General features: G+C 40.0%; 1 protein-coding gene across 1 annotated transcript; it reads right to left on the bottom strand.

Annotated features, from left to right (window-relative positions):
- Positions 1-1302: 1302 nt before the first annotated feature.
- On the bottom strand, positions 1303-12049 carry LOC105053080 (uncharacterized). The gene is made up of 6 exons (XM_010934104.4): positions 11413-12049; positions 8493-8545; positions 8020-8064; positions 7901-7945; positions 2035-3114; positions 1303-1629 (listed from the first exon to the last, which is right to left on the bottom strand). Exons 1-6 carry the CDS (start codon positions 11566-11568, stop codon positions 1479-1481), a joined length of 1530 nt encoding a protein of 509 aa, XP_010932406.2. The 5' UTR covers positions 11569-12049; the 3' UTR covers positions 1303-1478.
- Positions 12050-12530: the final 481 nt, after the last annotated feature.

The following is a 12530-nucleotide window of genomic DNA, read 5'->3' as shown; positions in this document are numbered from 1 at the left end:
GCTCTCCTCCAATGAACCAAACACAAGTTTGCTTTTAGTAACCGTGCCATCCACACCGGGTGGGCAGGAGATTCCAGCCCCATACATGGCATCTTCGGGTCCTCCGATGGACCACTCTACTGTATCTTACAATATCGCTGGCTGATGAGAACGCAACAGAGAAAGTATAACTGAGATCATCAGGCGTAGCCAATATCACGGTACAACAATTCACACCGATCTTATTCCTGTTGAGGACTGCGTCCAATTGCAGAGAGGAAGGCAAACTAGTCGTCAACCTCAGCGTCACAGAAAAGACCAGGGTCGAGAGCCCCGTGGGGCCACGAAAAGATGGCGTGGATTCCTCCCCGGTAGCTAAATCTTTGATGATTTCGCCAGAATTTGTCCAAATCGCAGGCCGTGGTCCTCAGGGCGGATCTGACGGCCTCGCGCAGCAGGGCGGCGATGCCACTGACATGGGGGCACGACATGGAGGTGCCCGAGACGACTACACTCCTCGGATCCACATCGAGGTCGGTCGGGCTGCTCGCCCCCGTCCAAGCTGCCAGAACTTTGATGGCAGTATAAGTGGTCCAACGAAGGCCTGATTACTCCGTAACTTATTTACTGACTAGGAATTTGTTTGGGTAATGGAGAATTGTTGTTCCATCTAGTTTTCCTTTTCAGAGGAAACTAAATGAACTTTAATTAATGAAAACAATTTAGAAGTAAATTTTGTTTTCAATTATCATTTTCATTATATCTAAAAGTAAAATTTCAATTTCACGTACCGCTTTACCGATATACTTTCCATTCCATTGCAATCTCCTTGTTCTGAGTGGCGGCAATCCTCACAACCATGATAAGTGAGGTTTTTCCTTCCATTTTTTTTTTTTTTTTGGCAGTGATAAGTGAGCTTTTGAGCACTCTTAAAGAACCTGGCAGCTGCAGCAGAACTCTTAGGTGCACCATAACTTTGTAATGCACCTTTAATTCCAGCATAAAAGTCAGGTTTCCTTGCACAATCTATTTTGTTAGAAAAAAGGGGTAAATTCTAGCAACAAAAAGTTTCTTTCTTCGTCTGCTGACCTTCAGTAATAGACATGGTTGTACGCGCATCCATCAAGCCCTGTCCTAAGGGTTCAGTTTTCCATCTTCGTTCACCAATAATTCTTTTTAAAAACTACCTCAGGTTTGGTGCAACGCTTCTGATTTGGCAATCCAGTGTAACATTATGGTAATTCAGATCAATGTAGGCACTTCTAGGTGCAGATATGAATGTCCCACTCTGATTACAAAACCGAAAATGTTTACAGAACTCATTATTTACCAACTTTCATACTCACATAGTACCCCACACGATCATATCTGCATTTTGTCCATCCATCTTTGTTCTAGAATATTTCTGCATTATAATTTCATTTTCCCTAGATTCCTTGGGCGCAGATCCTAGTAGGTACCGTGCAACAATCCTCAGTGGCATGAGAATAATTTTCTTATTACCATGATTCAGAGAGAAGGAAGTTACCTCTGTTGCGGTCACAACTCGAAGTATGAGACAAACAAGGCCTGGACACAAGTCTCGAGCAGGATATTGTCAACTCAATATCATTTACGTTGATCAGAAGCGCCATGGATGTATCATGCAACCTAGGATAGATATTATTGTCTCAGTTTCCTTTTCTTCATACCTAATCTTCTTGGCAGTCTGAGGCTTATAGAAGCTAGTCATTTTAGAGAGGACAACAAAAAGAAGAAAAGAAAAAAATATCCTCCTTAAACTGAAAATTGTTAGTGTTGGGCCAACCATAGATGCTATTTCTGAGACAAGATCTGAAGTATGAACTGAAATGAAGACAACGGATTATGGTAACATTCTGAGACTGATAACAGGACAAAAATTTTAATTTCACATATATTATGATTCAGAATTCCAATAGAATAATATGGCATATCGAAAGAACTGGCCATAAAAGGAATACAATGCCATAATCTAACCTAACATAGACATCCAGTAATACAGCAAGTTTTAGGGCATTTTGGGCACAGACATACCTCTGTACATCTTGGGCAGGACCAGATGCAGCCACAGGAATACTGAGGGCAGGAGAGGTTTGGAAGGATGCATCGTGTTCTGGAGCAAGGAAACCCCCAGCTGCAGCATCGTGGTCTGGAGCAGGAAAATCCCCAGCGACAGCATTGGGGTCTGAAGCACGAAACACCCCAGTTGCAGCAAACAGACCTGAAGCAGGAAAGATCCGAGCAATTGCAACATGGCCTGCAGCTGGAAACATCAAGGCAGCTGCCACGCGTTTTGCAGAAGAAACCATCGCAGCAACTGCAGCTTGGTCTGCAGGATGGGACCTCGCAGCAAAGGCAAGAGGGGCATTCACATTCAAAGTGGCAACAGCTGCAGTTCTTTGGGAAACAGCTGCACTTCTTCGGACAGAGGCTGCACTTCTTCGGGCAGCAGATGCAGTTCTCCAGGAACCAGCTACAGCTCTTCGGGCAGCACATGCAGTTCTTCGGGCAGCAGTCGCAGCTCTTTGGGCAGCACTTGCAGCTCTTTGGGAAGCAGTTCTTCGGGCAGCAGTCGCAGCTCTTTGGGCAGCACTTGCAGCTCTTTGGGAAGCAGTCTTCGGGCAGCAGTCGCAGCTCTTCGGACAGCAGTCGCAGCCCTTCGGGCAGCAATTGCAGCTCTTTGGGAAGCAGTTCTTTGGACAGCAGTCACAGCTGTCCGGACAGCAGTTGCAGTTCTTTGGACAGCAGTTGCAGTTCTTCGGGTAACAATTGCAGTTGCAGTTCCTCGGGCAACAATTGCAGTTGCAGTTCTTGGGACAGCAGTCACAGTCCTTTGGGCAGCAGTTGGAGTTCTTCAGGCAACAGTCACAGTTGTTTGGGCAACAGTCGCAGTTCCTTGGGCAACACCTGCAATTATCTTGGCAGCAGTCGCAATTTCTTGGGCAACAGTTGCAGATACTTGGGTGGCAGCTGCAATTCTCTGGGCAACAGGTGCAATTCATTTGGCAACAGCTGCAAGTCTCTGAGCATGGGCATCCGCAGCTCGGTCTTTTGAGCTCTAGCAAGCTTCCACTGGAGCAGCACATCCATGAGAACCCAAGGCAAAGTTTTGATCTGCTCAGAAACAAAACTATCATTCAATACGGCCACACATGTGAGTAATACCATCACCCACAAGTTGTCAAACAAAACCACAAGCTGTCAAACAGCATAAAAAAGGGTTTGACTTTTTAAACGTTATGATGATAGCAGTTCAATGTGTGCTATGTTGTGGTTTCCCTGGCACAGTCCAAATCTGGGTCATGGACTATCAATTATAGATATTAATTGACCTATTGTCGCTAAGCATAGCATACAAGTATCATGCATTTTATTGGCCACCATGTGATGAACAGGATCACTGTACAGTGTACTAAAAGAATTTGAAGATAACAAAAACATTAGGTATCAACTTTCTATGATTATTATCAATTTCTATGAATAGCAATTGCATTGTTTAAATCCTACATCAGACATTTTCAACCTGAGGAAGTTATGTTTCTAAACCATGCATGTAAATATGTCTTGTGAGTAACAGAAACAGAAAAAGCAAAATGGTTCAGGATCAAATACCAAGTTGGATATGAAAAGGCAGCACAAGAGAAGAAAAAGATATATAATTACCATCTTCAAGTAATTGACAAAGAGGATCAAAGCAGCAGAAGAAAAGCCAAAGGCTAGAATTTCATTCAAAATAACTTCGATGATATTTTCTCACACATAGCTACTATTATGGTGGCATAGGACGAAAGTTTCTCCAACACTCTAAATGCATTATCAACAGGACAAGTTTCAAAGTCTCCCCATGTTTTCATGGTAGACGACACAAGTAATCGTAAGTCCAAAATACAAATTATATAGTCAAATAGAACAGCCAATTCACCAAATTTGCCTATCAACCAACCTAATAAGTGCTAGCTACATGAGATCTAGAAAGGAGATGCATAGAATGAGCTTCATGGAGTGGGCTTCGTGAATCACGCTTCTTTAAGCATGATCCATGGACACCTTTACATCAACTATTGGCATCAGAGACTTAACCATCACATAACAATGCTTTGACATCAAGTTGGATATCCTAACAACTCATGTAACATGTACAAAAACATCTAGCAAGCTATGCCTATGAAGCTTTTTCATAGCATGATATCTCCATCAATTACAAAAGCAAGCTTTCTCATCTGAGGAAGAAAATTTTCGATATTGTACTAAACCTCCTACTATGCTAAGGAAGCATTGGATGCAATTTATTTCATGTTTCAATATGAAGGATAGTTTTACCACAAAAATGTGTGCATTGTCTGGAGCAACCTTTGCTATTTTTTCAGTTTGAACAATATTATGATGGCAAACCTCTCATTGATTATCATGATTCTTTACTTCATCCAAGATTTTCAAACATCCTTGTGATCCCATAAAAATTAGTACACTAATTGCAATTCATCAAGAATTTTATGATCAAGCATTTGGTTACACATTATTGGACCATTTGGATGGATACCATTTCTCACCAATCAGGAGAGTCTGGCACTCAGTATCCACAAACTTGGCCTTAAATAAACCCAGTAAGGAGGCCCATTTCATGAGAACATTTGATGACCCTTATACTATAAAGCATCTAATTAAATCTCATATAGTTACCATTTATTAGACCATTTAGTAGTCGAATTAGGTGACATTTTTGTTTTCGTATTTAATAATATAACTGACAATTAAACATCATGGAAACCTGCATTGAGCATAATTATATTGTGGATTGTTATTGTAGTTATTATTTTGAATGAATTCTAGATTTTGGCCTTTGGGTAGTATCTCATGGCTTTTATCCTCTTGCTGGATTTGTTGAGGGTGGTGACTAGTGAGTGTATCCTCTTGTGCTACCTCATCTCCAACTCAGCATTAAGTCCTACCTCCAATGGTGATGGTCATTAACTAACCATGGATCGGTAATAACTCAGCTTTTATTGCAAGCTCTATAACTCATTACTCCGTTATTTCTGCAGATGCAGAACCTATTAAATAAAGGCAATACAGACAAAAATCTTTTTCAACAAGGAAGAAGGAAGCTTCAGAAAAATTAAATCTGATTTGACATCCAGGCCATCCTATTAAGTCTCTCTATAACAAGACAGTATACCAATTCGTTAGCATTCCTCAACTTAAGATAACTTTATGCAATCAAGGAAAAAGGCAAAGTCTTTAACTTCAGCCAACACTATTCATATTTTTCAATGGCCATTATCACCATGCAAAGCCCACCAAATGAAATCATATGTCGCACTTTCCATAAATCCATAGTATGATTATGCCCAATGCATGTTTCCATTTAATCAAGGCCATTTCTCAAGCAAAGAACCTGGTCCATTCAAATTATTGACTAAAATAGGTCCAGAAGGACATATTAGCTGCCCCTAGCATTTATCAGCACTTCAATGCCAAGGAAACCCATGTTACATAAAATTTCTAGAAATACCGAGCTTAGTCTAGAACCATTTTTCTTTCTTTTGGTAGGTGATGCACTTCTTTGGAGACGGTGACTGGTAAAGATTTGGTTTTTCAATACAAGAAAAAAGCTAGTGCTTGTGATTAGTAATGCTAAACAAAGGTATTAACTAGAACAGAGCTGGTGGTTAAAGATGAAAGGCATATATCTGATGTTACATAAACAACACATGGTAATAGCAGCTCAAGTGAAATATTTTTAAGTGCTAATAACATCTACAATGCTGCATGGTTTGATTTCTTGAAAACAATATAAGTTTTAAGCACACCAGAGTGTGCACAGAGATGATAGTATTAAAGTGGATTTGTTAGCAGTGTGAAGGATTATGCATGGTAAGTATGCACTTTATGATATTACAAGAAATTCATTACAAAACCATTTAACTGATGGCATCACCATCTCTAATCAATGCATGGCACTTCTATATAAAGGACATGAAGCCCAACATTACATCAAAGCAAATCTTGCCAGCTTTATTGGATCACAGGGCAGTTGGCCAGCAATGAATTTATGGAAAGCATATTAATGCAGCTGCATCAAATGTAAAGGGAGGGTGTAAGAGACACAAATGACAACCCAATAGGAAGGGCCTCAACTATGTCGAGTTATGAGGGCTTGCACCTACTTGACTTGGATCTCCTTAATTCTCAGGGGAGCAGGGTGTATTAAGGACTCCAACTAGGGAAAGATATAGCACCAGGCTATTATTATGAGGTATTAAGCGGCCAAGAGGACCAATATGATGGTTTTACTTGTGAAAAGGTTTGGAGAATAGATGCCAGCTTCAGCCCTCCTGTTTCATCTTAGTCTTTCTCTCTTCCTCTCTAATTCTTCCTTACCCTAATCTTCTTTGTTCTTCTAATGAATGGATTATATTTACATCTTTGCTGTTACATTCCCTTTAAACTGATTTCTCACAGATACCTTTGAATAACCTTTTAAGTTATGTGCTTTCTCTTTAATATCTACACAAATGTCATTTTTGTGATCTTAATCTATTTAACAAGTCTACTATGAACCATTTTTACTAAACCTGATTCTTCCAAATTAGCCTACCTGGCATCTTTATCTATCTTCTAAACCCTTAGAATAAGACTATGAAGCCTTCCGATCTTTCATGATCTTTAAGTTTGTCAACTTTGTCCTATGCTCAGTTTGGGGCAGCAAGGCAATTTAGCTTAAGCTCTTATGGTGCAATTTGGTTGGGGAAGTGAATAAGCATGAGGCTCGAAATAATCCATATGCTTGGCACAGTTTTTTGAGGTATAGGCACAAGCAGGAAATAGTTGTGCACTGTGCCCATTAAATTTACTTATGCCAGGCATCATGGATTGCCATAAGGCCTCATACAACCCGATACAGGATGTACCATACTGAACTGGGTGAGAACCAGTATGAAACTCAAGTTTGGATCAGTACAGGCTCCATACTGCCCTGTACCATCCCATTCCACCCTCTACCGAGGTGTACTGAACCTTATCGAAGCATACCAAGATAAAAAATGATTGTAGAGCTATTTCAATATAAGGTGCGTACCGTATTGTACTAACACGTACAATTCCAAATTGGTAAGATACTCGTACAGTAAGGAATACACTGGTAAGGAATATTAATAAAATAAAATAGCTTAAGGAGACATTAGATCAACTAAGGTAATAACAAGGTTGTGCAAAAATGGTAGCCATGTCCTTGAAGTTAGATTATTGACTAAAATAGAATGACTATCCCTGTAGAACAGTAACTGGGGGAAAATATGTCCTCCTACATGATGTTGCCAAAAATATCAAGTCATATAAAAGTTCAACCATGGAATACTGTACCAACCCATACTATACCGATCTTGTACCGCTACGCTGTACCAAAGCGTACCAACATTACCGTACCATACCGAACCGCGTACCGACATTAAACAGAATTTCACCAGCACGGAGTCCGGTACCAGTACGGTGAACCTTGAGTTCAACCATCCATTCAAATGTTAAAAGAAATATCAAATAATCACAAATAAAGAAAACTTCAACAAGTTCTTAAATTCATCTATATTATAATTCATCCTGTTCTTCCAGGAATAAGTCCGAATTTTGTTTGGTTCAAAATCTGGAGCAAGCTGACAGAAGTTTTCTTTGTCAGGAATAAAACTATGTAAGCACAGCAGCGAATATTTTATTTGGCACGGAGTGGTTATGCACCTGCTAACCAGACTAAAACTATGTGAAATAAGTTAAAAAATTTTTAAAAAAAGCTTGATGGCACTTGGCTGAATACATCCCTTATTTGGCACTTATTCAGGTTTTGCTCATGAATGAAACAGAGCATCAGCATGCAAGACAAGTGAAAGGAAAGGATTTTAGCAAGTACCCAAGCCACCTCCAAAAGCGACAAGACTTGTGTCTCTTCTTATTTCTGTTCAGCAGAAAAAAATTTATAAAGATATGATAAAGGCTAAAAATATAAAGCACAAGGTTTAAGAATCATACATAAGTATAAGAGGATCTGGTTTTGTCCCCATAAATTCGTTGACCCTGTCAAATTATCAATAAATCAAATCAATAAGCAAATATCAAATATTCTTAGAAAGAAGAAAGCCAATTTCTACTCTTAACAGGTAAAAGAATAGTTTTCAGCATAATTATAAAGTTAACAGCCTGGTTTGAAGCTCAGTGGAGTTGACAAGCCTATTAGAAGACTCAAATGACCCGACTCAACACCATATGAACAATTATTTGTAAATTATTTGTTGTATTCCATTTGCAGATTTGAATTTTTATCACCTCATCGTGTTGTCAAGTATTTATCAGGAAAGACATACATTTTCCATTTCATACATTTATCACTTAGCCAGGTTATTGAGGTCTAAGGACTGGAGAGGAAAAACCTGAAGGGCATCTGACATCAAGCAATAGAAAAAGCAGAAAACTGCATAAATAAGAAATAAGTTAAAGAATCATACTCCTTGCAGCATCTTGAGACAGGTTGAAGTCCTTCAAGTGATTGTAACTCCTCCTGCTCAAGATGAAATTTCTGTGAGCTTTTGTTCTTTTGAAAACTAAATTAGAAACAATAAAAAGAACATAGCAGCATTAGTACCTAGGAGGTTCTCATGGGCTCATTCACAATTTTATTGATGATCTAAACCAATGTAGATCAGAATTGAAGATGATAGATGCCACTTCTTTGGATGAATATATTGATGAAAAACAAAAGTCCGAAGTGGAAAACTTAAAAATCAAGGATGAGAATATAACTGCCCATATGACTCCCTTGGACAGGTCTTCTTCATTCCTACTAATTAGACCATGTATTGGCCTTCAATTTAGTCCATTTTTCTTCTTCATTCCTATAATCCTGTTACTTATACAAAGAATAAACAGAGGAATAATGCCATATCACCTTAAATGATCAGATTTCATACATTTATTTGAAAAGTTGACCACAAAGGTTTCCTTAAAGAGTATGTCTTTGAAAGGCAAATGGCATGTATGCAAATGAACGGCTCAAATCAAGTTAAATACCAAAGAGGAGAGGAAAAATCTAACAGTGACCTACAATCCATGAAACAGTTGATGTAATAAAATTTCACTAAATACAAATGGTAGCGCAAGACTGTGGAAATTAACTTCATCATCAACTACAGCCAAAGACATATGCATACCCACCAAGAATGAAAAACATATAAAAAAAAAAATAAAGAAATTAACTTCATCATCGACTACAGCCAAAGAGATTATGATGAAGGCAATTTCTTCCATTCAGATCCTTACAAGATTACGATGTAAGAAACATAAAAAGGTAAAGAAATTACAGACAAGCTAGCAAGAGATTTCAAATGTTAACACAATAACAGAAAGATAAAATGAGCAAGCAAGCAAAAGAGACTTTAAAGGATTTATTCCTTTAAGATCCTTAGGAAACTTTACTGAAAGAAACCATGGATCATAAGAAGGTAAAGATATTACAAACAAGCTAGCAAGTGCTTCCAAATGCTAAAATTACAATAGAAAGATAGAATGTATAAGCAAATAAGAAAGAATGTAAAATATATATTTCAAATGGAACAGATACAGTGCATGAGCAAGCAAATGCCCTAAGCAAAATCAATTTTAAAAATAATTTAAAAAAAAAAGACAGAGAAAAGGTTGGATATATCACTCTCTCTTTTGTCAAATGAGAAATTCCTAAAATATGCCAAAATTTTCTTATGTTTCTCCTGACTAGGGAATCAAATTAGAGATCTTCCTTCTTGGCAAGCCAGACAAATTTATTATTTTACTATATTAATTTTCATTTGTCTCATTCTCAAGAAACCTTTTAGGGGTTAAGATCCAGACCTTCCTATTAAGACCCAGCCTGAACATGTAATCCTTTGGAATGAAATTACCTCTTAATAAAAAAAATAAAATGTCACAGTAAAGATTCTTCTCTTTACGAGAAACCTCCTCATTAAGGAGGATGGAGTAGGTTAAGGTAAGGTCAGAATTCAAAATGTTAACCCAAAATGTTTTACCCTACTATTGAGCAATGAATTGAGATGCTTAGAATAGTAGAGATGTAGAAGACATACAAAATCAGGAAGTCCCGTGAATGTACATTTTCCTTGCATCTTAGGGTACTTCTTTGGTCATTATAGAATCAGTTAAAGGTCCAAAATTCTATTCCTTGCCTCATAAAATTGGTTGACAGTTCTATTCCTCAAGTCCCTAAACAAAACATGAAAGCAGAAATCTTGTAGATTTAGATCTTAATTTGTTTTGAAATCTTTGCAAATATGAGTGTATCTATCTCTTGAATGTGGAGAAATGTCTTCTTGTTGAAAGTAAAAAATGAATGTATAATCAACAACTATATCTCACCTTTTTAACTTCAAAATAAAATGATAATCCCTTTGCGCTCTGATATTAAAAGATGTCTAACCATTTCAATAGTGTTTTATAATGGCTATGATAGTCACTTGGGGAACTTTTGCTCCATTTCAAAATCAAAAGATTAATTGTTAGGTTATTTTATGTCTTTACAATCTCATGCTATAGCACTCCAATTTGAAAAGAATTATCGAAAGCATAATATAGCGAATAACAGGTGTGATAACAGAGTATCCATTAAATTCACGTTTTGCTTTATCAACGTTTATGCCATTTTGTTTTACATTCATAAAGCCATTTTATAGTTTCAAGCTGGTGCTACTATTTCGAAAGGAACCACGGTATCTAGCAACCTTTAATCTCAATTTTGTATTCCTCTCTCATATCAAAAGTATCAATATCCTTCACTGCATCATATGCTAAATCACTTTCTAGAAATTATAAAAAAGGTAAAATTAAAAATAATACTTTCTTGTTTCAAATTAGTTTGAATCATAACAATCCCTGTCCACTCACAATCCCTGGACCTACCACTTTAATTTACTACAAATGGCATCACAAGTCCAAAGGAATTGCATTATCTCATAAAACTCTCTTTTTTCCCACATTGACCAATTTGTGGAGATCATGAAAGAACGGGATAGCGAATATCTTCTTTGGAAGACTAAAAAATGACCAAAGAAAGCATGCCCAAGAGTAACGATGCTACTAGCCACTGCTGAACTCCTTGTCCCCTGCTGCTAGCTAACCAGCTCAGTTTTCGTAGCGCTGAAATCCTGACCTCATCTCATCTCATTCTACGAACTCTACATGACGCCATCGAACTCATTCAACTAAAGAAACTAATCTTCTCGAGTCCCTCTAATCTCATGGGACAAGGCCACTCCGATAACAACAGTAACTTCTCTCCACTTCCGTTCAAATTACTCGGTTTTGCCTCCAGAAATCAGATCAAACACACACAGAGAGCACGAAAAATCAAGAAACGAGCTAAGAGCAGCTCCGGATTACCTCGAGAAAGCCGATCTCCCGGTTCAAGATCTGCACCTCGAGCAGCAGCCTCCGCCGGCCGCAGAGGTCCGGGTACCTGGGCGGCGACTTCGGGCTGGGCGGCGGCGCCACCACCTGCGGCGGCGTCGTCGCCGCTCGCGGATCCGCGGCCGCCATTATCGTTGGCGAGTCACCGGATCCAACGCCTCAGCAGCAGGAGCAGTAGTCGTAGCAGCAGTATATATCAGAGGTAGAGGTAACAGTAAAGGGAGGCGTTACTGCGCGCCGCGGTAAGTTGAGCGCGCGGAGCAAGGGGGGACATGGACTGCGAGCCCGGCACAGGGGGGAGTGGGGGGTGGTACTGGCGAGGTATAAATGCGCTACGCGGCGGAGGACAGGAGGAACAGCTACGATGCGGTCACCGCCCCATCCCTCGCCGCGCATGGAGGCCCCCATCTCTGCGCTCACCCCGCCTCGAGCGTGCTTATTGTCCGGTCTCGCGGCAATAATAGTGTGGCGAATGCGATGGATGGAGAAAGAGAGAAGGAAAAATATTGGTGAAAGAAAAGGGCAAATCAAAAGCCTGCGACCGGTCGTACGGAGGACGTCCCAACCGGCAGAGGGCGTTGCAGCGCGCTACTCCTCTCTCTCTCCCTAAAAATATATTATTTCTCTCTCTATTATCTCTGTGGGACGTTGGGCCGCGTTGCAGAGGGGGGAGGGAGAGAAAAGGGTAGGGGTTGTCTCTTTCGGGCGAAAGAAGGATTCTCCTCCCTTAGCACGCATTCACCGTTGGATCGCAGAATGGTTGCTTCGAGATCTGTGCAGGGTGCGATCCAACGGTCGACGTCGCGAAGGATAGAATCGAACCCGAGGGTTGGGGGGGAGCGGCGGGGGAAGCCGTATTGCAGAAGCGCACGTGACGTTCACGAAGAAGTGGGGTCGGCGTGGGCGCACCCGAAGGAACCCATAGGGTTGGTTAGAATTATGTGGGTGTCTGGAGTTATCCCACCTGGGTTTGGGAGTTTGGAGCTGGAGAGCGGGAAAAGGCCTGAGGCCGAGGGACCACCCGATTTGATAGACGAAGACCGAAGAGCTTTCTTTCACGCTGTTTTCCTGTCTGGTCCCAAACAGCAAAC

The sequence above is a fragment of the Elaeis guineensis genome, chromosome 10, assembly GCF_000442705.2.
Source record: "Elaeis guineensis isolate ETL-2024a chromosome 10, EG11, whole genome shotgun sequence".
In the NCBI taxonomy this organism is placed as follows: Eukaryota; Viridiplantae; Streptophyta; class Magnoliopsida; order Arecales; family Arecaceae; genus Elaeis; species Elaeis guineensis.
The sequence above is the reverse complement of the archived record's forward strand: the minus strand, read 5'-3'. Positions and strand labels throughout refer to the sequence as shown.

Coding starts and splice junctions, on each gene's coding strand:
- LOC105053080 (XM_010934104.4), bottom strand. CDS start 11,568: ATGGCGGCCGCGGATCCGCGAGCGGCGACGACGCCGCCGCAGGTGGTG. Junction 7,946..8,019: donor CCAGATCCTCTTATACTTAT/GTATGATTCTTA, acceptor TCTGCTGAACAG/AAATAAGAAGAGACACAAGT. Junction 3,115..7,900: donor CGCTTTTGGAGGTGGCTTGG/GTACTTGCTAAA, acceptor GTTTCTGAGCAG/ATCAAAACTTTGCCTTGGGT.